The sequence below is a fragment of the Petaurus breviceps genome, unplaced genomic scaffold (genome assembly GCF_028583685.1).
Source record: "Petaurus breviceps papuanus isolate PSGF00001 unplaced genomic scaffold, PetGlider_PUasm1.0 208, whole genome shotgun sequence".
NCBI classification, from domain to species: Eukaryota; Metazoa; Chordata; class Mammalia; order Diprotodontia; family Petauridae; genus Petaurus; species Petaurus breviceps.
The window spans coordinates 9084873-9107471 of record NW_027185852.1 but is presented as its reverse complement, the minus strand read 5'-3'; the positions used below and the strand labels follow the sequence as shown (position 1 = coordinate 9107471).

General features: G+C 41.9%; 1 protein-coding gene across 1 annotated transcript in view; it reads left to right on the top strand.

Moving 5' to 3' along the window:
* LOC138165257 (SH3-containing GRB2-like protein 3-interacting protein 1) overlaps positions 1-22599 on the top strand; it is a 294003-nt gene that overhangs the window by 33018 nt on the left and 238386 nt on the right. The window contains exon 3 of the mRNA XM_069093394.1: positions 16092-16181. Within this exon, the coding sequence (XP_068949495.1) occupies positions 16092-16181 (90 nt within the window). The remainder of the gene's footprint in view (positions 1-16091; positions 16182-22599) is intronic.

Here is a 22599-nt window from a genome sequence, read left to right as displayed (position 1 = left end):
AGATAGATAGATAGATAGATAGATAGATAGATAGATAGATAGATAGACAGACAGATAGATAGACAGATAGAGAGAGAGATAGACAGATAGAGAGATAGAGATAGACAGATAGATAATAGATAGTAGATAATAGATAGACAGACAGATAGATGATAGATAGATAGTAGATACATAGATGGGTAGATAGATGATAGTAGATAGATAGATAGATAGACAGACAGACAGATAGATAGAGGATAGTTGATAGAATGATTGATAGATATAGACACACATATATGTGCATATGTATATGTGTGAATACATATGTATGTATGTATGCATTATATAGATAAATTACAGCCCTTCTCTTTTTCCTAGACTTAGATTTGTAATCAGCACAGGGCAACCGGGCCACCACCCTTGAGAAGTAGGGAGGCTTTTTCCTCCCCATCAGAGGACATACTTCTTCTTCTGTGAAGACCATCAGTCTTGCACCTCCTATTTCTACCATCCAATGCAGCCACATGATGTGAGCCCACTCCTCACTGCACCCAGAGCCACCACCCTCAGAATCTCATCATCCCTGCAGCTCTCTCCCAGACCCTCACATGCCCTCTAATGTCCCTCCCCCCTCTGAATAAATAACAATGATAATAATGAGTGCCAATTTAGCCCATGATGCAGTTGAAGTCAATCAGTCAATGATTATTTTATTACCATGTGCCAGATGCTGGGGGTAGAAATACAAATAAAGTTAAGACAGTCCTCACTCTCAAAGAGAGCGCCATGGTGGCTCCATCTGCTTGCCATTTCTAAACAAGGCCATCCAAAGAAGGAGTGTTGTGCTAAAAAAAAAAAGTGAAAAAAGCCATGACTGATGTTTAATCCTGTTGGTAGCTTTTGGGTCAATGGGGAACGGCAGCCAGACATGGCAGGTACCACTTCCGGGTGACTGTGGCCCTAGGCAATTTGACAGAAGCCTAAGAGAAGCAGTATAGATGGAGAGTTAGCCTCAGAGCAGGAAGACCTGGGTCCAAAAGCATCTTTGACACACATGGGCACAGATCACTCAACATGCCAGTGCCCTGGGCAACTCTCTGCTTCTATAACTTACAGAGAAGTCGCCACCCTTCACTGGCAGAGGCAGCGTCATCATCCGGGATTTTCACCTATCGGCAGGATCAGGATCCAGCCCCATCCCTCTCACTATCCCCAGGACAGGGAACTGAGCTCTGTCCGAATCGGGAGTGCCACCTTAGTAAGCCTTAGCAGAGATACAGACACCTCAGAATCTCCCAGCATCCAGGGTTCAATAAGAACAAAGCCACACTCCCTCTGTCCTGGGGGCCAAAGTAACAGATGAGACAGAGTTGCTGTCTTTACAAAGGTTGTTGCTTATTTGGGAAGAGAGAAGACAAATCGTTGCCACTCTGGGTCTGTTTAAAATGTGGGGCTGAGAAAACGGCTAAACCATCGGTGGCAAATAAAGTCCTGGTATATCACTTAACAACAACAACATTATCGAGGGCAGCTAGTGGGCACCATCGTGCACAGAGCACAGGGCCAAGAATCAGGAAGACTCATCCTCATGAGTTCAGATATAACCCCAGACACTTACTAGCTGTGTGATCCTGGGCAAATCACTTAACCCTCTTGGCCTCAGTTTCCCCATCTGTAAAATAAGCTGGAGAAGAAAATGTCAAACCAACCCAGTATCTCTGCCAAAAAAAAAAAAAAAACCCAAATGGGGTTACAAACACTTGGACATGACAGAACACTAAAATATTGTACCTAAATAATCATAGATGTGAATAACTCACAGAAAGCCATAAAGACATTGGAAATTGTGTGAAGCAAAATGAGCAGAACAAGGAGAACATTATCTCTGATACATACAATAATTTAAACAGAAAGAACACTAGTACGAAGCAGAAACTCCAGGCTGATTGTATAGCCCCGTCTTAAGCCCCGGAGGACAGATGAGCAGATACACCACCTGCCTGTCCTCTGAGCAGTGGGGAATTATGGGTACAGAACTTTGTGTTGGGTGTGGGGGGGGTGGCTATGTCCACTAGTTCAGGTTAGGTTTTTTTTTTCTTTTCCCTCTGTTACATGAGAAAGATTTACTGGAATGCGGGAAAAGAATACTGTAGTATATTCAGAATCAATTGATGAAAAACCAAAAGTTATCAATAAGACTTTTAAAAATATTAAGTATTAAATCGACAGACTAGTTTCTTTAAGGTCTCTCCTAGCTCTGAAATTCCATGACCATCTGAACCACTCAAGATCAAAGCAAGGCTGGTTGCCAAGCACAGTTAGTATTTCATCCTACCCATGACATGACAATGTCATTGACAAATGGTGGGAAGGATGAAATACTAGCTAAATACAAAGGGCTGGTAGGATAAAATGATATGACAACATGTCATTTTCTGTCACATAATGGTTGGGTGACCCTGGACAAGACACCCAACCTCTCAGTGCTTGCTCTCTCTAGGCAACTGTTTTAAGATTATAAATTGCAGAAAAGATCACCAACTTGGTAGAGAGAATTTCCTTTACAAAGGAAATCCCAGGTTCCATCCCTATTCCTGTCTTTAAAACAAGACTTTATGGGAGAAACCTTGTGGCCAAGTGAGAAAAAGCTGATCTTGGAGGCAGAAAGACCCAAATTCCACATTTGTCACACAATGACTTTGTCATCCCAAGCATTTTAAGGGCTCTAGGTGACTCTCAAAGACCATATAGTGTCTACCTGTACTGGCAGAGGGAGTTTTCTAACGTTGGAGTGTGCCATCCGTGAAATCATAAGTTCAGCTCCATCTCCACCCTCACTATTTGCTAATCCAGTGGTTGCCATTTTATTTCCCATTCCTGTTATTATTGATGCATTGTGTGATGCCTGGTTTGCCCTTTTAAAAAAAAAAGTTGCCTATGGTTACCTCACTAGACTGGACTTTATCCCATAGCTGAGATGATCATTATTCACTCATGAATTCAATCATTCATTGATTTTATAGGTATTTCATAGGTATTGATTAAGCACCTACTCAATGTGTTGATCAAAAGGACCTTCCAACTTGAATCAAACTCTTCAGTAGAACGCAGGCTTCTTGAGGGACTAGTTTCCATATTTTCTCTGTATCCTCAATACTCAGTCCAGTGGTTTGCTCATATGGCATGCTTAATCAAAGCTTTTTAAATTAGAGCATGTGGGGGAAAAAACTATTGGACACGGAAAGAGGGTTAGAGTTAGGTGTTTAGCTTTTCTGGTCAAAGAAGGCATTGCATGCCAATGGCTATGAAATGGCATTCTCTGTAGAAATTTCAATTATTATTTTCCCCACCTCTGGATTAACATTTGGCTATTGCTTTTGAAAGCTTTCACTATTTTACAACATGTTTTGCATAACAATCAATCAATAAATATCTGTAATTGATTTCCAAAATATAGCCTTACCTATAACTTTAAAATCTTGTCTATCTTTAAGTCTATTGTCCTGATGATTTCTGGTGGTGTGACCAGGTGGATAAATCTCTGGGCTTGTATTGAAGACCTGAGTTCAAATTCTGCCTCAAACGTTTAAGGGCTATGTAACCCTGTATGACACTCTCTGTGTCCATAAAATGATGGTGTTACTCAATTACTTCTGAAGTTCCTTCCAGTTCTAGATCTTATGATCTTGTATTCTGTTTCACTGTTAGAATTAGATCTAGAGCCTTGCTCATTATATAAATGCTTGTTGGTTCCTTTCCTACAGCTTAATCACTTTTTAAATTATTTTTATTTTTTTTTCAATTTATTTATTTGTTTTTAGTTTTCAACATTCATTCACACAAGATTTTGAGTTATAAATTTTCTCCCGATCATTCTCCTACCCCAATCCCAAGAGAGCGAGCCTACTGAATACCCCTTCCCCCAATCTGTTCTCTCTTATATCCTCCCCCATCGCCCCCCTAACTTTCTAGTAGGGCAAGATGGATTTCTATACCCCAGTGCCTGTATATCTTATTTCCCAGTTGCATGCCAAAAAAATTTTAACATTTATTTTTAAAATTTTGATTTCTAGATTCATTTCCTTCTTTCCTCCTCACTTACCCCCACTGGGAAGACAAGCAATTCAATATAGGTTGCACATGCATAGTAATTCAAAACATTTCCATAGTAGTTATATTGTAAAAGACTAACTATATTTCCCTCCATCCTCTCCTGTCCCCCACTTATTCTACTTTCTCCTTTCACCCTGTCCCTTTTCAAAAGTGTTTGCTTCTAACTATCATCTCCCCAAATCTGCCCTCCTTTCAATCATCACCCCTCTTATCCCCTTCCTCCCTATTTTCCGGTAAGATACCCAATTGAGTGTGTATGTTATTTCCTCCTTAAGCCAAATTCAGTGACAGAAAGGTTGTTCCCATTACCTTTTACCCTTCTGCTCTTCCCCTCCATTATAACAGTTTTCTCTTGCCTCTTTTATTTGAGATAATTTACCCTGATCTATCTCTCCCTTTCTCCTTCTCCCAATATATTCCTCTCTCACTTCTTAATTTTATTTTTTAGATATCATCCCTTCCTATTCAACTGATCCTGTGCCCTCTGTCTATGTATACATGTATGTGCATATGAACGCACACATATATATTTATATACATATATACCCTCCTATACATATATATATTCCCTTCAACTATCCTCATACTGAGAAAAGTCCCATGTAGGAATGTAAATAGTTCAAATTTAATAAGTTCCTTATGATTTCTTTTCCCTGTTTACCTTCTCTTGCTTCTTGTATTTGAAAGTCAAATTTTCTGTTCAGCTCGGGTGTTTTTGTCAAGAGTACTTGAGAGTGGGGTGGCTAGGTGGTGCAGTGAATACAGCACCAGCCCTGGAGTCAGGAGGACCTGAGTTCAAATGTGACCTCATACACTTGACATTTACTAGCTACGGGACCTTGGGCAAGTCACTTAACCCCAATTGCCCTGCCTTCCCCCCTCCAAAAAGCAAAAAAAAATACTTGAAAGTCCTCTATTTTATTAGATGACCATATTTTCCCCTAAAGCATTACACTCAGTTTTTCTGGGTAAGTGCTTCTTGGTTTTTATCCCAGCTCCTTTGACCTCTGGAATATCATATTATAAGCCCTTCCATCATTTAACATAGAAGCTGCTAGATCTTGTGTAATTCTGACCATGTTTCCACAATGCAAAATTGTTTCTTCCTGGCTGCTTGTAATATTTTTTCCTCGATCTGGGAACTCTGGAGTTTGGCTATAATATTCTTGGGAGTTTTCTTTTTGGGATCTTTTTTTTTTCTTTTCAGAGGGGGAAAGTTGGGCAATTGGGGTTAAGTGAATTGCCCAAGGTCACATGGCTAGTAATTGTTAAGTGTCTGAGGCCGGATTTGAACTCAGGTCCTCCTGACTCCAGGGCTAATGCTCTATTCACTGCGTCACCTAGCCACCCCTGGGATCTTTTTCAAGAGGCAATCAGTGAATTCTTTCAATTAATATTTTGCCCTCTGGTTCTAGAACATCAGGGCAATTTTCCTTGGGAATTTCTTGAAGGATGATTTTTAGGCTCTTTTTTTTATCATGGCTTTCAGGTAGTCCAATAATTTTTAATTATCTATCCTGGATCTATTTTGCAGGTTAGTGTTTTTTTTCCAATGAGATATTTCACATTGTCTTACATTCTTTCATTTGTTTGGATCTGTTTTATAGCATTTTGATTTCTCATAAAGTCATTAGCTTCCACTTGCTCCAGTCTAATTTTGAAGGAATTATTCTCTTCAGTGAGTTTTTGAAATTCCTTTTCCATCTCGCAAATTCAGCCTTTGAAGTCATGCTTCTCCTCGTTGGCTTTTTGAGTCTCTTTTGCTATTTGAGTTAGTCTATTTTTTAAGGTGTTATTTTCCTCAGTCAGGTTGTTCACTCACTTTTCATGATTTTCTTGCATCGTTCTCATTTCTCTTCCCAATTTTTCCTCCACTTCTCTTACTTGATTTTCAAAATTCTTCTTGAGCTCCTCATGGCCTGTGATCAATTCATACTTTTCTTGGAAGCTTTTGATGCAGGAGTTTTGACTTAGTTGTCTTCTTCTGGTTTTATGTTTTTATCTTCTTTGCCCCAAAAAGTACCTTACGGTCTGATTGCACTTCCTCTGTTTGCTTATCAGGCCAGCCAATTACTAGACTTTTGAGCTCTTTGCCCCAGTAGAACTCTGCTTCTAGAGGAGGGAGAGAGAGAGAGAGAGAGAGAGAGAGAGAGAGAGAGAGAGAGAGAGAGAGAGAGAGAGAGAGAGCTGTGTCCCAGATCACTGGGGTTTGTGCAGTTGTCAGAGGTCTGAGGAGAGCACCCTCTCTACAGCCACCCCAAGCTCTGATGTACTGGCGTTCCTCACCCCAGGACATCCACCCAAGACTGTGACCCAGATTCCAGCAGGTCGAAGCACAAGTGATTACCCTCTGAATGCCTGCTTGGTCCCCCTGTGACCTGCAGGCCACAGGGGCTCCAGAGGCAGCTATGTGGCATTAGTTGCAGCCACCATACCTCTGCCACCCTGGGGGCAGGGGCCAGACTGTGCTCTTCTCTCACCCAGTTCCAACAGAGTTCCACACTGACATTTTACTTTCTCTTTGGTGTTCATGGGTTGAGAGGTCTGGAAACAACCACAGCTGCTGGTGATTTAGCCTACTGAAGTCTGCTCTAGTTGGTCTGGGCTGCAAGTGTGGTCAGGTGCGGCTCACACAGGACTGCACTTGGCTCCCACCTCGGTGCAATAGACCCTTCCTATTGGTCTTCCCGGACACCTTCAGTGGAAGATTTGTTTCTGGCTATCACTTTGTGTGTTCTGTAGCTCTAAAATTTATTTAGAGTCATATTTTAGATATTGGAGGTTGGTTGGAGTGGGAGCTCAAGCCAGTTCCTGCTTTTACTCTTCCATCTTGGCTCTACCCAGCTAAATTCCTTGATTTCTCCTAGACCTTCTTTTATCTTCAGTTTCAGACATTTTTCTCACTCTTGATAAGAGCTGACTTTTATTTCAGTACTTTTTTGCTATCTCAAAATATCTCAGTACATCTGAATCATGCCATAAAGGTTATGAAATTATCTGTCAAGGCTCAGAGGTTGAGTAGGAGGAGTTAGTGTTGGAAACAAGAGAACAAAATGACTTCACAAACAAGAGTTGGGTTTGACTCAATGGTAAAGCCTTGGCAGACTGGACTGCCAAGGCGATGCACAAGGCTCTGGTCAAGAGAGTTTTCTGGTGAACTCAACATTGCTCAGAAAACCCTACTCTCTTTCAATGTTTATAGAAAATCTTTCTAAAACATATGAAGTTTGAAAAGTGATTTGGAATTTTGCTAAGAAACCCACTAAAGCGATGACCTTTGACCCAGAGATTCCCAAAAAGGTCAATGATTTTTTTTTAAAAAAACCCTCCTTCAACAGAGTCCAAGAAGTACTATTGTTGTTGTTAAATAGCAAAGAACTGGGAACAAAGGAGGTGTCCACCGATTGGGGGACAGTTAAATATATTGTGGCCAGCTGGATGATGGGGTACCAGTCTTGGAGACTCATCTTCATGAGTTCAGATCTGGCCTCAGACACTTACCAGCTGAGTGACTCTGGACAAGTAATTTAAGCTCTGTTTGCCTCAGTTCCTCATGTGTAAAATGGAGACACGCTGGAGAAAGAAATGGCAAAACATTTCAGTATTTTTCCCAAGAAAACTTCATGGACAAACCCATGGAGTCACAAAGAGTTGGACAGGACTGAACTACTCAACAACAGCAAAAAGAGAGCTGGGCAGTATTTAGCCTGCAGGTAGCAGAGCGTTGAGTCCTAAGGTAAAGCTCCTCTAGCCCTGGACTTTAATTTGGTAGGGATTTGAGTATGGCAAGCACATTCTTCAAACAAACAAACCAGGAGCCATTTTGACCTTTAGCTCCTTCCTGTCCTTTGGAATTAGATGCAAACCACTCACTCATTTCGGTTTTCCATTGTTTAAGTGTATGTGGGGTTTTGTCTTGTTTTGGATTGGTTTTGGATGACCAAATTGCGTTAGGAAAATTGGCTTTCCTCCCATGCCTTGCTTTGTTGGAGAAGCCAGCATGACCCAAAGATGTCCCGCTCATGGTGGTGATTTTAGTCCCATCATCTTAGTTCACCAGTTTCTATCCAATCTCCCCAGCCAGATGAAAGAGGGATGTGATCTTTGAATAGATGTGCAGAAAAACAGAATAGGATGAGGGGATAAGAAAGCAGAAATTAAAATTCCTTTATTCTCAGTCCACTCCCTGAGCTGACATCAATACACAGTAATTGTAGGCTCTAGAATTTCAAAACCCAAGATATTTGACAGTTGAGAAATGAAAAGGAAAGGCCAAAACAGCAAGGATTACTTAACTGAAGCCAAATTCATAGAACCATAGATTTAGAGCTGGAAGCATCCTTAGTCATAGCTAGCATTTAGAGAACCCCTAAAGGTTTGCATTTGAGAATCATTTGATCCTCACAACAATGTTTGAATGTAACTGCTGCTATTATCCACATTTTACAGATAAGGAAACTGAGGCAAACAGGGTCACACAGCTAATAAATAAATGTCTGAGGCTAGATTTGGACTATAAGTAGATACTACTGCTATTACCATTCACATTTGACAGATTGGGGAAACTGAGTCTAGGCAGTTAAGTGATTTGTCCAGGGTCACACAGCTTATAAATGTCTGAGGCCAGACTTGAATTGTAGGTAGATACTATAGGCACCTTAGTTATTATTCTCATTTTTTTAATCATTTCAGTTGTGTCTAACTCTGTGACTCCATTTGGGGAATTTTCTTGGTAAAGATACTGGAGTGGTTTGCCATTTCTTTCCGCAGATTATTTTACAGGTAAGGAAACTGAGGTAAACAGGATTAAGTGACTTGCCCAGGGTCACACAACTAGAAAGTGTCTAAGGCTAGATTTAGACTCAGGAAGATGAGACTTCCTGACTCCAGACCTGGTACTCTATCCACTGTGCCACCTAGCTGCACATTTTACAGATGTGGAAACTGAGCCTAGGAAGTTCATTGACATGCCCAAGATCATACAACTACTAAGTGTCTGAGGCCAGATCTGAAGGGTAGGTTGGTAATACAGGTACCTTAATTATTATTCTCATTTTACAGGTGTGGAAACTGAGTGTAGGAAGTTAAGTGACTTGACTAGCATCTAGCATCTAGAAAGTGTCAGGGGCAGAATGGAAAGAAAGCCCTGGACAAATTCAAGCAGGATCTCCATCCCATGCTGGAAATTCTCTTTCTGTATATTTCTGCCTCTCAGAGCCCTTGGCCCCAACAAGCTTTAGCTCAAGTGACCAAGATTTTATGGAGTTTCTGAAAGATAAAGCAATGTTTGCAAAGACCAGCCATGGCTTCCTCAAGTACAGGCCATGGAAAGCTTGTACCTCATTTTCTTTTTGTTTTTTACAGGATCTCTAGTAAGTCAAGGGAATGCCAGAGACAGAGGGGTTTTTTTAATTAAATTTTATGGTTTTTAAGTGTCTCCCCTTCTTCCACCCTCATCCCCAAATGGACAAAAGACAAAACTCAGTTCCAAACATGGTGCTCACTCTCTCCTTGTGTTGGAGAGCTCCATGGAATCTTCCTAGTCATACCTAGTCCCCCATGTCCACAGACCTCTCTCTCCATATCCCTACATTTATCTTGGCTGGAAAAAAAATCTGTCTCTATTTCTTGGATTTTCCCATTAGGACTAAATCTGGAGCATTTTCTAGATCAGTTTGGAGGTGGTTAGGGGTGAGATTCATTATCCTGCTTTCCATTACTCTGCCATATTGTTTCTATACTCTTAGAGATCTAGTTTTCATAGATTTTTAGCAAAGCATCTGATAAATATCTCCTGTCATTCTTATAGAAAAAATAAAGACAGGTGGGATGGAAAATAGAACAGTCACTGAATGGCAGGATCTCAGATTTGAAATGTACCTTAGCAGCCACCTGGTCCAGCCCAGACCTCATAAAGATGTCCATTTATAACATTCTCTGAAAGCCTGACTGCAGAGCCGCAGCACTGACTTACACAGATGATTTTGAAGCTACTATAGAGTTCAAGAAACCTTTTCCGAAATAGTGAACAAAAAACAAATTCAAGGCCAAGTCTGGGGCTACATGCAGACCACACAGAATATTGAATAACAAACATCACGTGGATGCATGTCATGCCCCACCCCACCTGCAAAATGGCAACTTTCCCCAGGGATACTGGTCAGTTCTTGGCATGGCTTATGGTCCCACACTCCCCCAACTTGTAAAATTTTGCACACAAAGCAATTTCAAGAGTTGGTGGCTATTTGTGTGCTTTTGTCTCCCCCACACTGGGTCTGGTTTGTTTTCTTTTAATTAAGGTCATAGAGACACTAGGCAATTGGAAAGGGTCTTGTGCCTGATGTCTCCTTTTAACTAGACCTCAACTACTACTGATGCTTCAAGGAAAAGACAAGTCTCAGGGAGGAAAAAGAGGTCTGGCAAGCAAACACCACAGATTCCTAAGCAGTTCGTCTGTGCCTCAAAATAGGCTTCTATTAGAACCATCTTTCTATTTAGTTTTAATTATAAACTTGGTCACCATTGACAAAAACTTTGAAATACACAAAATAAAAATGAAAGTATGTGTAAATCATGAACACTAAACAAAACTATAGGAACATAAACCTAGACAAGGAAGAGACCTCAACCCCTTTTATTTTACAGATGAGTAAAAAGAGGTACAGACTAGGTAAATACTTGGCCAACACAACTGGCCCATCCCACAGGTGGGATATGAGCTCAGCTTTTCTTGATTCCAAATCTAGTGCCCTATCCATGACAACACACCCCTCTATTTACAATGTTAGATTTATATTTCCTTTAACAAAAATAACCAAAGTCTTGTTGGCTTCGGTGTCTTTTCCGATCTCTCTACACATTTTCTCAGATTTTATCACTATTGTTATTTGGGTGGAGCAAGATCTATGATTTGGAGAGGGAAGGGAGGTGAGAACTCCCAGTAAGGTATTCCCTCCATCAGTGAACTCATTTTCTTTTGGGCACTGGGAGGTGAAATGATTTGCCTCAGGTCACACAGCCTGTAGGCTTTGTGATTGGGATTTGAAGCCCGGTCTTACTGACTCTGAGGCTGATTCTTTCTTATTTTTATTCTGGTTTATGGTTGTTTTTGTTATTTTAACATAGTTGTAGTCAGTGTGTATATTTTGTTCTGATTCTACATTGATACTGTTCTCTTAAGATTCTATCAATTCATATAAGTCAATCCCATATTTGTATTTTTTTCATTTTTAGAAGTTATGGTTTAATGACATTAATTATAAGAATATTTCACTATTAATTCAGTCACTTCTCCCAATCATTAATCATATGGAATATTTATAGGGTTTTTCCATTGTGATTATTTTTATACAGTTAGCTCCTTTTTCTTCTCTTTTTTTAAACAACATATTCCAAACATTGTTCTAGTAGCACAGAATCCTTCTTCATGAAGTTTTGTAACTTATTTCCTCTTCCACATTGCTTTCCAAAAAAGGTCATACCAAACCACAGCTCCACAACTCATGGATGAATGCACCTGCTTCCCCACAGCCCTGCCAGCATTGCATTTTATTACTTTAAATATGTTTATAGATATGATGGAGGGAGTAAGGTGGTACCTGAGTGTTATTTTAATTTGCATTTAATTGATTAGTAGAGATATTCTGCTTTCCAGGGGGTTATTAATTTGTTTTCTCATTTTAGAAGTGCTAGTTCATATCCTTGGGATATTTATTTATTTTTTGCCTAAGAGCTTATAAATTGACTTCCATGCCCACCACCCAACTAAAAATTCTCTTTCCAAGGTCAAGGATGATTTCTTGGTTGATAAATCCAATGGCCTTTGCTCAATCCTCATATTTATTTTTAATCTCTTTACAGAATTTATAACCACTGACCACATTCCTCCTTCTCTCCCTCCCAGGGAAAGAGATTTGCTGATGTTGCTTTCTAGTGATTCTCATCTTGCCAGTAAAATTTATATGTCTCCATTTCCTTTAAAGTACCATCATCTATGTCTCCCAATATCTCAGTGTAGCACAGATGGGTGTGCTGGTAAATGTGTCTCCCCCCCAAAAAAATTTAATGGCACATTTTTAAGTCACTATTATAAACATTTTCTCCATCATTCCCTTAAGTCTAGATAATAAATAATGCACTAAATCAAGCCTCGATCTGTAGTGTTTGCTCATTTCCAAGGTGTAAATACTCACAGTGAAAATTTAACAATCAATTCTCACAAGCCAGTTCCAGTTGACCGCAGTTCACCTGACTACAGCATTCTACCCTGAACCCTCTTCTTTCTTCTTTGTTGATAGCTTATTATTTTCTCAATGAGGATAATTCCCAGATTATGAAACTAACCCTGAACTCTTTAATTGTCTCCTGGGCATCCCCACATAAATGTCCCATAGGTATCTCATCATCATCCTGTCTGTAACAGAACTTGTTCCATTATATTTTCCCTTAAATAACTTCTCATCATAACAATGTTATTTCTCTTGAAAATACCAACCATGTGCAAATCATTCAGGTTCTCAACCTAAAAGTTATCCTCATCTCTTCACTGTCCCTCAGTCCCCACATCTGATCAATTGTCAAGTCTTGTCCATCCTACTTTTCCAACATCACTTGGATGTGTTCCCTTTTCTCCACCCCCATCCCCAGCTCTGGCCATCATAACCTTATTAGGCCGATTATAATAGCATCCTAATTACTCCCCCCACTCCCCAACAATGTATCACAAGCAGAGCTACCTAATTAATATCTTAAAACGAATGTTCAACTATGACCTTCCTTTCAAAAAGTTTCAGCAGCTTCTCATTCATTGCCTTGAGGACCAAATACAAACTCTTCTGTTTGGCATTTCTAGTTCTTCCCAATCTAGCCAGCATATCCTTCCAGAAGCCAAAGTATACTGTACTACCCTTCATGTACTCTACACTCTAGTTGAACTGGGCTACTTACTTGAGTACAACATTTCATCTTTCCTACTTTCATGTCTTTGCCTGGCATGTTCTCCCTCCTCACTCCTACCTCTTGAAATGAGTGACTTCTTTCAAGACAGCCCAATTTCCATCTTCTTCAAAAGGACTGCCCTGATTCCTCCAACTGATAATATATACCCCATATCACTATGTATTTTTTTTGTCTACATTCTGTATTTACTTGTCTGTATACATGTTGTATCCCCCTATATCCTTCAAGCTCCTTGAAGGTAAAGGCTGCATTGCTTTCACAATTCCTAGTGTAGGATGCCTTCTAGGATACTTCCCCCGGCTTGTACCTCGTACTCAAGGATTGTATCTCCAGGGAATGCCTGTGACTCCCATATTCTATGTAACCTGTGGGTATGGTCTCCTAAAACTACATTCTTGAGCCCCCATCAATATAATTCCTACTATTAGTCAGCCTGTAGACAAATACTTATCTAGTAGACCTTAGCAAAGGCATTTATTGTTGAAATGTTGTCATAAGAACCGAAGTTTGAAAATATCCCCCTTCCAAACTTAGGACACTGTCCCATAAATATGGCATCTGCAGGAAGTACATGATCAGACTCAGAGTACAATGGTAATACCAGGGTCCATTCATTTGTGGCCAAGGTAATTCATGTATATCTGATTCCCCAGAGCCCATCAACAATTCATTTTATTATTTCAAACATGTTTGCTAACCTCACAAAGTTTTGCAAAGTCCCAATGTCTTTTTCGTTGTTTTTTTTTGTTTTTGGAAGGGGGAAGGTAGGACAATTGGGGTTAAGTGACTTGTCCAAAGTCACACAGCTAGTTTTGTGTTAAGTGTCTGAGGCCGGATTTGAACTCAGGTCCTCCTGACTGCAGGGCCGGTGCTCTATTCACTGAGCCACCTAGCCACCCCCCAATGTCTTTTTCTAGTGAAGTCCTCACTAACCTACTCATCTCCCATTTCAAGTACAATGTGTCTAATCAGAAGGTTGCTCTGCTGTGCTACCAGGCTCTACACAGCTTGACTCTTTAGTTGCCAGGGCTAACTGCATCCTGAATCCATAGTTAGCTCTTTCCTCTGTTATAAAAGCCCTACTCCTTGGCAAATTTAGGGGTAGAAAAGAGAAAACCCCTTTCTTGTTTCTCAACAGCAATCCCCTCTCAGGGGCCATGTTCTTCCTCAACTTCACGTTCATAGCTTGGGCTATTGATTGTATTGATTGTTTAATCTATGGTTGACATTACTTTTTTGTTGTTTTCTTAGCAAAATGCCAAGCTCTCTCACCTCTTTAAATGCCCAGTGATATGTATTATAGGCATAATAAAAATAAACCATTAGCATCTATATAGTGCATTCATGTTTGCAAAATACTTTATTTCAGTTTTCTTTTTTAGTCCCCGCAGGAACTCTATAATAGCTGCTATTATTACCCCTATTTTTCAAATAAGGAAATGAAATTAAAGGAGTTAACCCAGATTCACATAACTGCTACCTGATGGGTGAGGCAGAATTTCTACTCACCTTCCAGACTTCCAGTCAGGCACTCTGTCTCTCTCTCTCCGTCTCTCTGTCTCTGTCTGTCTGTCTGTCTGTCTCTGTCTGTCTCTCTCTGTCTCTGTCTGTCTCTCTCTCTCTGTCTCTCTGTCTCTCTCTGTCTCTCTCTCTCTGTCTCTCTGTCTCTATCTGTCTCTCTCTCTCGCTTTTTCTAAGGACGCATTTCCCCCGGTTGGCCACTAGATGGAGCGCTACGAAAGCAGCTGTTCAGCCAAATCCATATCATTTACTCACTGCTCCCGCCCGCCCCCCCAGCACCTATAGTGGGATGCTTCCATAGTATACAGAGAATGTTGGCTGCATCCCAAGAGGGTCATTTGGAGGGGGCGGGGCCATATTCTCCCGGGGTGCCCTCAATCAGCTTTTGAATGAAAAGAAGGCACCCCTGGAGGATGGCAAACTGCCCTGTTGAACTTCCAAGGTTCTTAGGGCACCACTTAGCTCATAAGAGAAGGACCAAGGGGTAGCTTCTGCCCTAGGTGGTCTTGGACCAATTTCCCCCCCCCCCCGGGAAATGTAGATGGGAAATGTATGTAATGTTGTGTGTGAAGAATGAAGCAGGGGCAGTTTGGCTGGACCATGGAGTGCATGAAACATGGAGAGTAATCAGAGACACTAGTATATGTTTAACAACCGACTTGGGGCAGTGGGCGGGGCATACATAGGACATGCTTTTAAATTTAATCTGAATTATTAACATTCCCCTTCACTTTAATCTAACAAATAAACAAAGAAAAATCAAGTCCTAGTTTGTAGCTTCTGCCAATTTCTAAGGTGCAAACGCTTGTACTGAAAATTTAAAAGTGGGCTCTCTTACAGGCAAGTTTAACCTGGCTCCAGAATACCCCTGGATAGTAAGGTTGAAAAGGGAGGGTGGAGTCAGATTGTATTGGTATTTAAATGTCAAACAGATGGAACAGGAACCACTGACTGTAGAACAAGAGACTGAACTGGCCACTTTATCTGCTGCACCCCCTAGTTTCATGAAATTATTGTATGCATGTGTGTATTGTGTATGCACACACACATATATGCACATATACATGTGCAAATACAATATATGACTACACATCTCTGCTAAATGCATGCATATGTTTACACACATGTCTATAAGCACATGCATAAGTTCGTATAGCAAACATGTACGTATATGATATGCATATGAATGTACATGCTTGTTCATATACACATATGTGTATGCATTTATATATGTTTCTGTGTGTGTTTATAAAATGCCAGCTTTGATAGAGGGAATTTTTTTTAACCAACCAATAGAGTGATAGGTCGGCTGTACCCCCCCCCAAAAAAAATAGAATAATAACAAGAAACCTCCCCAGTGAAAGGTGGGAACGCCCAACTCAGACTTTGAGAAATTTCCATAAGCTTCAGAATTGGAAATCCTCAATGAGTAGAGGCAGCTTCTCCTTAAACAGAAGAAGGACAAAACCTCAGTTATGTATCACTCGAAATAACCCTCCCATCTCCTCCTCTACCCATAGCTTTCAGAAGGAAGAAGCCGATCACCAGAAGAGACGATATCCGAGATGTCACCAAGAAAGCCAAGCAAAACAAGACCGCCAATCTCCAAGGTACGTCCCAGGGTCCAGGCGAACTCCTGCCCACCCCCCTCTTCTCGGCAAGGTCCACTGGGGCTCAGACCGTAAGATGTCCCTTTAAGATCCTCGGGAGCCAGTGAAATGCTGTATGCTCTCTCCAAGGTCCTTTCTGAGGCAAGAAAGTGGCCCCAGACTTTGAAAAGTCTTTCAACAGCAAAGATGAAAACTACAAATGTTTCCTGGCTCACCTCAATTAACCAGAAAAAAAGCAAGGGGCAAGAAGGCTCTTTAGCATTCTGTTTAATTGGATCTTCCTGTGTCTTTGAAGGACTTTTCAGAATTCGGTTTCCAAATGAATTTTGCTTCATATTCCTCCTAGCAGTTCCAAGACAGACATTAAAAGGCATTAAAGTAATGAACCAACGTGTGTGTGAGGAGCAAAGGACCAGTGTGTGCTTCTGGATCTTGAGACTGAATTTCACCCATCTTTTTCAATTTTTTCCAATAGCAAGCTTTTGTTTTCTTTCTCTTCCTCCTCCCCCTTCTCCCCAAAAGAAAAAAACAACTCATAGCAAGTACCCACAAGTATCCATAATCAAGTAAAACCAACTCCTTCATTGGACATGTGTCTCCTTCTCTGTATTTGGTCCATCTCCTCATTGTTGGGGCACCATTGTCATCACTGGCCCTCCAGAACATGGCAAATCATTGCACTGATTATAGTTCTTAAGTGTTTCAAAATTTTCCAATGCTGTCATTGAGTCAATGTTCTCCTGTTTCTTATCACTTCATTCTGCATCAGTTTAGTCTTCCCAGGTTATTCTGAAACCAACCCCTTCCTCATTTCCTATGGCACAAGAGTATTCCTCCACATTCTACCTATTGATCATTTAATTTCCCTAGTTTAGTCACAAGCTGTGATATGATGGTCTCAACTCTTTCCCCTCATCATCCTTCCATTCTAGGGAGAGAGCAGATACATGGGGTTTATGCTAGAATGGATATCAGATGCCATCTTGTTCACCCTTATCTTTTGACAAATGAGACCTAGGGAGGTGGGGGATTGACCCAGAAGCACAGAGTTCATAAGAAAAAGAGCCAGGATGTGAATCTATTCCAGAACTTGAGATTACTGATTTATTTATATCTGAAAGGAGCCAACCTCAAGGTCATAGAGTCCATTCTATGGAGGAGAAAAGGGAAACCAAGGCCAAGAGAGATGATGAGAATTGCCTGAGGTCACAGCCAGAGAGTGGCAACTGTAATCCCAACCATCTGCCTCCATATGCTGTATCCTTTCCCTCACTGAGGAAAGGGTAGGTAGTATTCTTTGTATCTTTCATAGAGTAGATACAGTAAATGGGCAACTGGGTGGCTCAGTGGATAGAACCCCAGGTGTGGAGTCAGTAAGATTCCCCTTCCTGAGTTCAGATCTGACCTCATACACTTACTAGCTGTGTGACCCTGGGCAAGTCACTTAACCCTGTTTGCCTCAGTTTCTTCATCTGTAAAATGAGCTAGAGAAGGAAATGACAAACCACTGTAGTATCTTTACTAAAAAAAAAAAAAAAACCCAAATGGGCTCACGGAGAGTCTGATATCACTGAAAATGCAAAATGACCAAAAAAGACAGTAAATACTTGGGGAATGAATGATTGAATGGCCCAACATTGAATGCCAAGAGAAGGTAGGGACAGGAAGGTGGTACAGTGGATAGAACCTGAAGTCAGGAAGACCTGAGTTCAAATCTGACCAGAGTGACTCTGGGCAAATGCCTTCACCTCTGTTTGTCTCAGTTTCTTCATCTATAAAATGGGGATAACATTAGCACCTCCCTCCCAGAGTCATTGTGAAGATCAGATGAGATTGTATTTGCAAAGCACATAGCACGGTTCCTGGCCCGTAGTAAGCTATATAATCGTTAGCTAGTTTATCTCATCTACTGAATGCTAGACATTTCATTTGCATTCTTCATGAGTGCTAGGCATACAAACAGTCGATGACGAATCAACCAAGATTTATTAAGCCCCTAATTTACAGAATAAGTCTGATACTGGCTGAGGTGCTGGGGATACAAAGACCACAGCAAGAAGAGGTCTTGCCCTCAAGGAGCTTACATTCCATATATAAACTCCACGAAATATGAAAACAAGGTCATGTCGATGGGAAGGTGCATGCAGCTGAGGGGATCAGTAAATAAAGGCTGCTGTATGGATCAGAACATCCTGATGAATCAGGCCTCAGGTTGCAGGACCCCAGAGCAGGGACAGAAAGTCTTTGAAAATGGGAAATCTTTACTCATCAGCTCAAGACCAGCTCTGTGAGGCTGACCTCGGAGCACGGAGGGAATTGTGACTTGTGAGACCTTGGGGACCAGGCAGACCAAAGCTACGCCAGATTTGCCAGAGGTCAATCTGGAATCCTACTGGACAATGTCAATTCTGCCAGAACAAGGGTCTTTCAGATGAGTAGTTATAGCTACTGCGCTTCTGTAGTCCTTTCAAGAAGGGCTGCCCACTCTCTCACAAGGCATCCTCTTCCCCTTCAGATTCCATTCTGATTATGAGATGTTTCCTTGCATCAAACTTAAACCTGTCTCTTGGTGAGGTCTAACCAATTACATCTGGTTCTACCCTCTGAGCTTACCTGGGACTAAGATAGCAAGGGCAGTTGAGGAGTGCCATAATGCATTAAACACTGGGCTTGGAGTCAGGAAGACCTGAGTTCAAATCTAGCCTTAGACACGTACTGGCCATATGATCCTGGGCAAATTATTTAACTATGTTTGCCTCAGTTTCCTCATCTGTCAAATGAGCTGGAGAAGGAAATTGTTCCAGCATCCTTGCCAAGAAAACCCCAAATGGGATCACAAAGAGTCAGACAAAACTGGAAAAAGACTAAAAACAATCATAAAAAGATGGGCATGCAGAGGTGAAAACTGCTCAGGAGTGAAAATTTAGAAGGGTCCATTTTCTCACAGATAATTAATCTTCTGTCTTATCTTCTATCATCAGATGCAGCCCTAGTCAGAGCACCAAGGGCTTTGCCTTTTTTCCCCAAAACTACCTGTTTAATAAGTGGGGGGCAGGGAAGGTACAGAATCTTTAGGAGACTTGTCTACAATGGAGGAATAAACCACTCTTATAACTTTAGCATAATGAGAGTTTGCTTCCCAAGAACTTTGCTCTGAGGTTGGTGCTTAAATGCTTGCTCCTGACTTCTGCTCTGAATGCCCTTGAGATTCGTGTCTTGACTTCTCTTTTCTAGTCAAACATTATGGAGGCAGGAGGGCCCTATATAATCCCCAATCTCACTTTTTAGAGGACGGACTCCAGCAAACATAAGCAGTATAATGATTCAAGCCTGTGTCCAGGTCACTCACCCAAAGATTCAGCTCCACATTTGACAGCCTCGTTCCTTTTGGAGCTAGAATGTTGTATCAGAAGAAAGGGAGGCATCAGAGGTGCCAGAGTCATTCTCACAAAGAGCTCTGACCCTCAGCTTCCAGCAAGGCCCAGGTTCCTACTGCCCAAGACATATCGCATTTGAAGGGGGAATCCTATCCCTGTCCATTTAAGAATAATTACAGTAATGATACTTATGTGGCGTTGTAAGGTTGGAAAGTGCTTTTATCTCATTTGATCATCACAATAAACCTGGGAGGTCGGTACAGTTATTATCCCCATTTAATAGTGGGAAAACTGAGGCAGGCAAACCATTCAGGTAGAAAACGTCTGAAGCTGAATTTGAACTCAGGTCTTCCTGACTCCAGGTCCAGCACATTTTGGCCTCTAGTTACCTAGACTTGGGAATCTAGTCTGACCTCATCTTACAGGTGAAAGAACTGAGGTCAAGAGAGGTTAAGGGACATGCCTAAGGCCATACAGGGAATAAATGTCTAAGACAGGATTTAAATCCAGAGATAATTTCATAACCTAGAGGGGGTCAGGCAGGACAAAATGAGGCAGACAGGGAGGAGAAACTGAGGAACCCGAGGACTTAGGTTCAACTCAAATTAAATCAATAAGCATTTGTTTAATGCATGTTTGACAGCCAGTGACCAATTATTACTGTTCCTGTACCCACTGCCCCAGCACTCCTGGCTCCCTCCTGTAACAACATTCCCATTGCCTCACTCAGAACTGACCGCCCTGAAGTTAACCATCTCCATTTCCTCTCCACTCCCCCAGGACTAGAAGCCTACTGCCCTTACATTCTGATAGAGGAAGATAATTCATAAAGGGGAGCTTAAATGTAGAAAGAGGGGACCAAAGCTGCTGGGGAAGAAGCAGTCATAGGAAGCCTTTAGAGTTTATTGAGTAGTAGAGTGACCTAATCAGACCTGCCTGCACTTTGGCCCCTAAATGAAGGGTGGAACAGAGGACAGAGGGAGGTAGGGCAGAAGTGGTGAGGGTTTAAACCAAGATGTTACTACTTGAGTGGAGAAGGAGATGGACATGAGATGTCATGGAAACAGACAAGATTTGGAGACTGTTTGGATATTGGGGGGGCAGGCGTGAGAGGGGAGAGACAAAGTTACCCTCCGGGTGACTGAAGGACAGTGGTGCCCTCCACATTTTAGGCAATGAGGCAGGTAGGTGTGCCTTGATTTGTGCAATGACTTGATTCCTGACAAAGTAAACAAAAACGCATTGCAACAAGCCAGATGGTGGCAATCGGGGGCTTTCGGCAGTCTGGGTGCAGGCAGAGCCAAAAGGCACTGCCTGGCCAGAGGTTCCTCATCCATCACAGCTGGGGCTGATTAATGGAGCTGAGGGCCCAGGGTGATCTCCGATCTCTTGCATGCTAACAGCCTGACCTTGGACCAGCCCTTCAAGTCTCTGAAAACTTTCCTACGGAAGAGAGATTAAACTTTCTCTGCTTGTTCCCAGAGCCAGAACTTGGAACGATGGGGAAGAGAGGAGAAGGACCAGGTTTAGGTCTGATATAAGGGAAACTGTCCTAATGATAAGAGTTACCTAAAATTGCTCCCTTGGCACATGATGGGCTCTCCATCACCGCAGGTCTGAGAGCAAAGGCTGGCTGGCTTGTGAGGGGCATTGGGGGCAGGATTCTTGGGGTGGGGTATGGATCCTGGCACCACAGGATGAGTGATGAGACAAGACATGAAGTGTCGCACAGCTACATGGAGATACACAGAGATGATTCAGTGTTACACAGCTAACCGTCATGAAGCGTGATTTTGAGATTCTGTGACTCCTAAGACTCATTGACTCTATAGCGGGCCATATTATTAGGGTCCTACATAGAGGCAGCCAGGGGGCACTACTGTGCACCAAATCCAGTTTCATTTGCTTATAACTGCGTGACTGTGGACAAGTCACTTAACCCTGTCTGCCTCCGTTCCTTCATCTATAAAATGGGGATAACCACAGCCCCTACTTCTTGGGTTTGCTGTGAGGATCCAGTGAGATAATAATTGTAAATCGCTTAGCACAGTGTCTGACACATAGCAGGCACTATATAATAGCCATCTATTATTATTGTTAATTAGTTCAACCCATACCAGGACAAAAATGTCCTCAACACTATCTTCCAAAGGATGATCAACCAACTCTGGCCTAAAACTATGGTCTTCAGAAATGAACACAATACTTGGAATGGGGTCTAATGACGACAAAGAGAGCCAGCCCCATCCTAGGCTACCCCAATGGAGGTACAGAGGAAGCCGCCATCTTGTTTGTGACTCATGGTCCTTTGCTCACTCTATCATCTATCATCTGGCCAAACGACTCATGTTCCCTGATCTTGTTCTGCATTTTCTAGCTCAACGTGGCAGAACCGAAAGTGGGCTGGTTTTCAAGTCAGAAGACCTGGGTTCCAACCTTGACACCGGCACTTATGGTCTGTACTTCCTTTATCCTCTCAGGGGATCTATTTCCTGATTTGTAAAATGAGGGAGTTGGACTGATGTCCTCTGAAGTTTTGAGTCTATGATTCTTTGATGACACCAAAAAGCCCTCCTGGTTATGGACCTGTTGATGTCTGTCTCTTCCTTCAATGCTCAGCTTGGCTGGCGATGCCTCCAGGAAGCCTTCTCTGACCACCACACCCCTGAAGTTGAAAGCAGTCTGTACCTCCTCAAATGCATTGAATCTATCGATGAACCAATTCACGTGGATTTATGTTGCATTTGTCATGCGTTAGGCATTGGAAATGTTCGACATCTCCCTTGTCTCCATTCCATTCCGTTTTGGATGACTCCATCCTGCAGCCCTGCCCGCAAACATCTTCTCTGATGACGAGAGCTCATGCCCCCTGGGGGTTGAACCCTTTTGGCTCCAGAGACCCTACCATCCTCGTTAGTGAGAGCTTCACACAACTTATTGGCAGGAGGGGCCTCAGCCATACAACAGTTTATGCCCTCCCCCACCTGTTGGCTTGCCCCACATGGACTCTCAGAGACAACACACCCTTTTCCAGCTTTGAA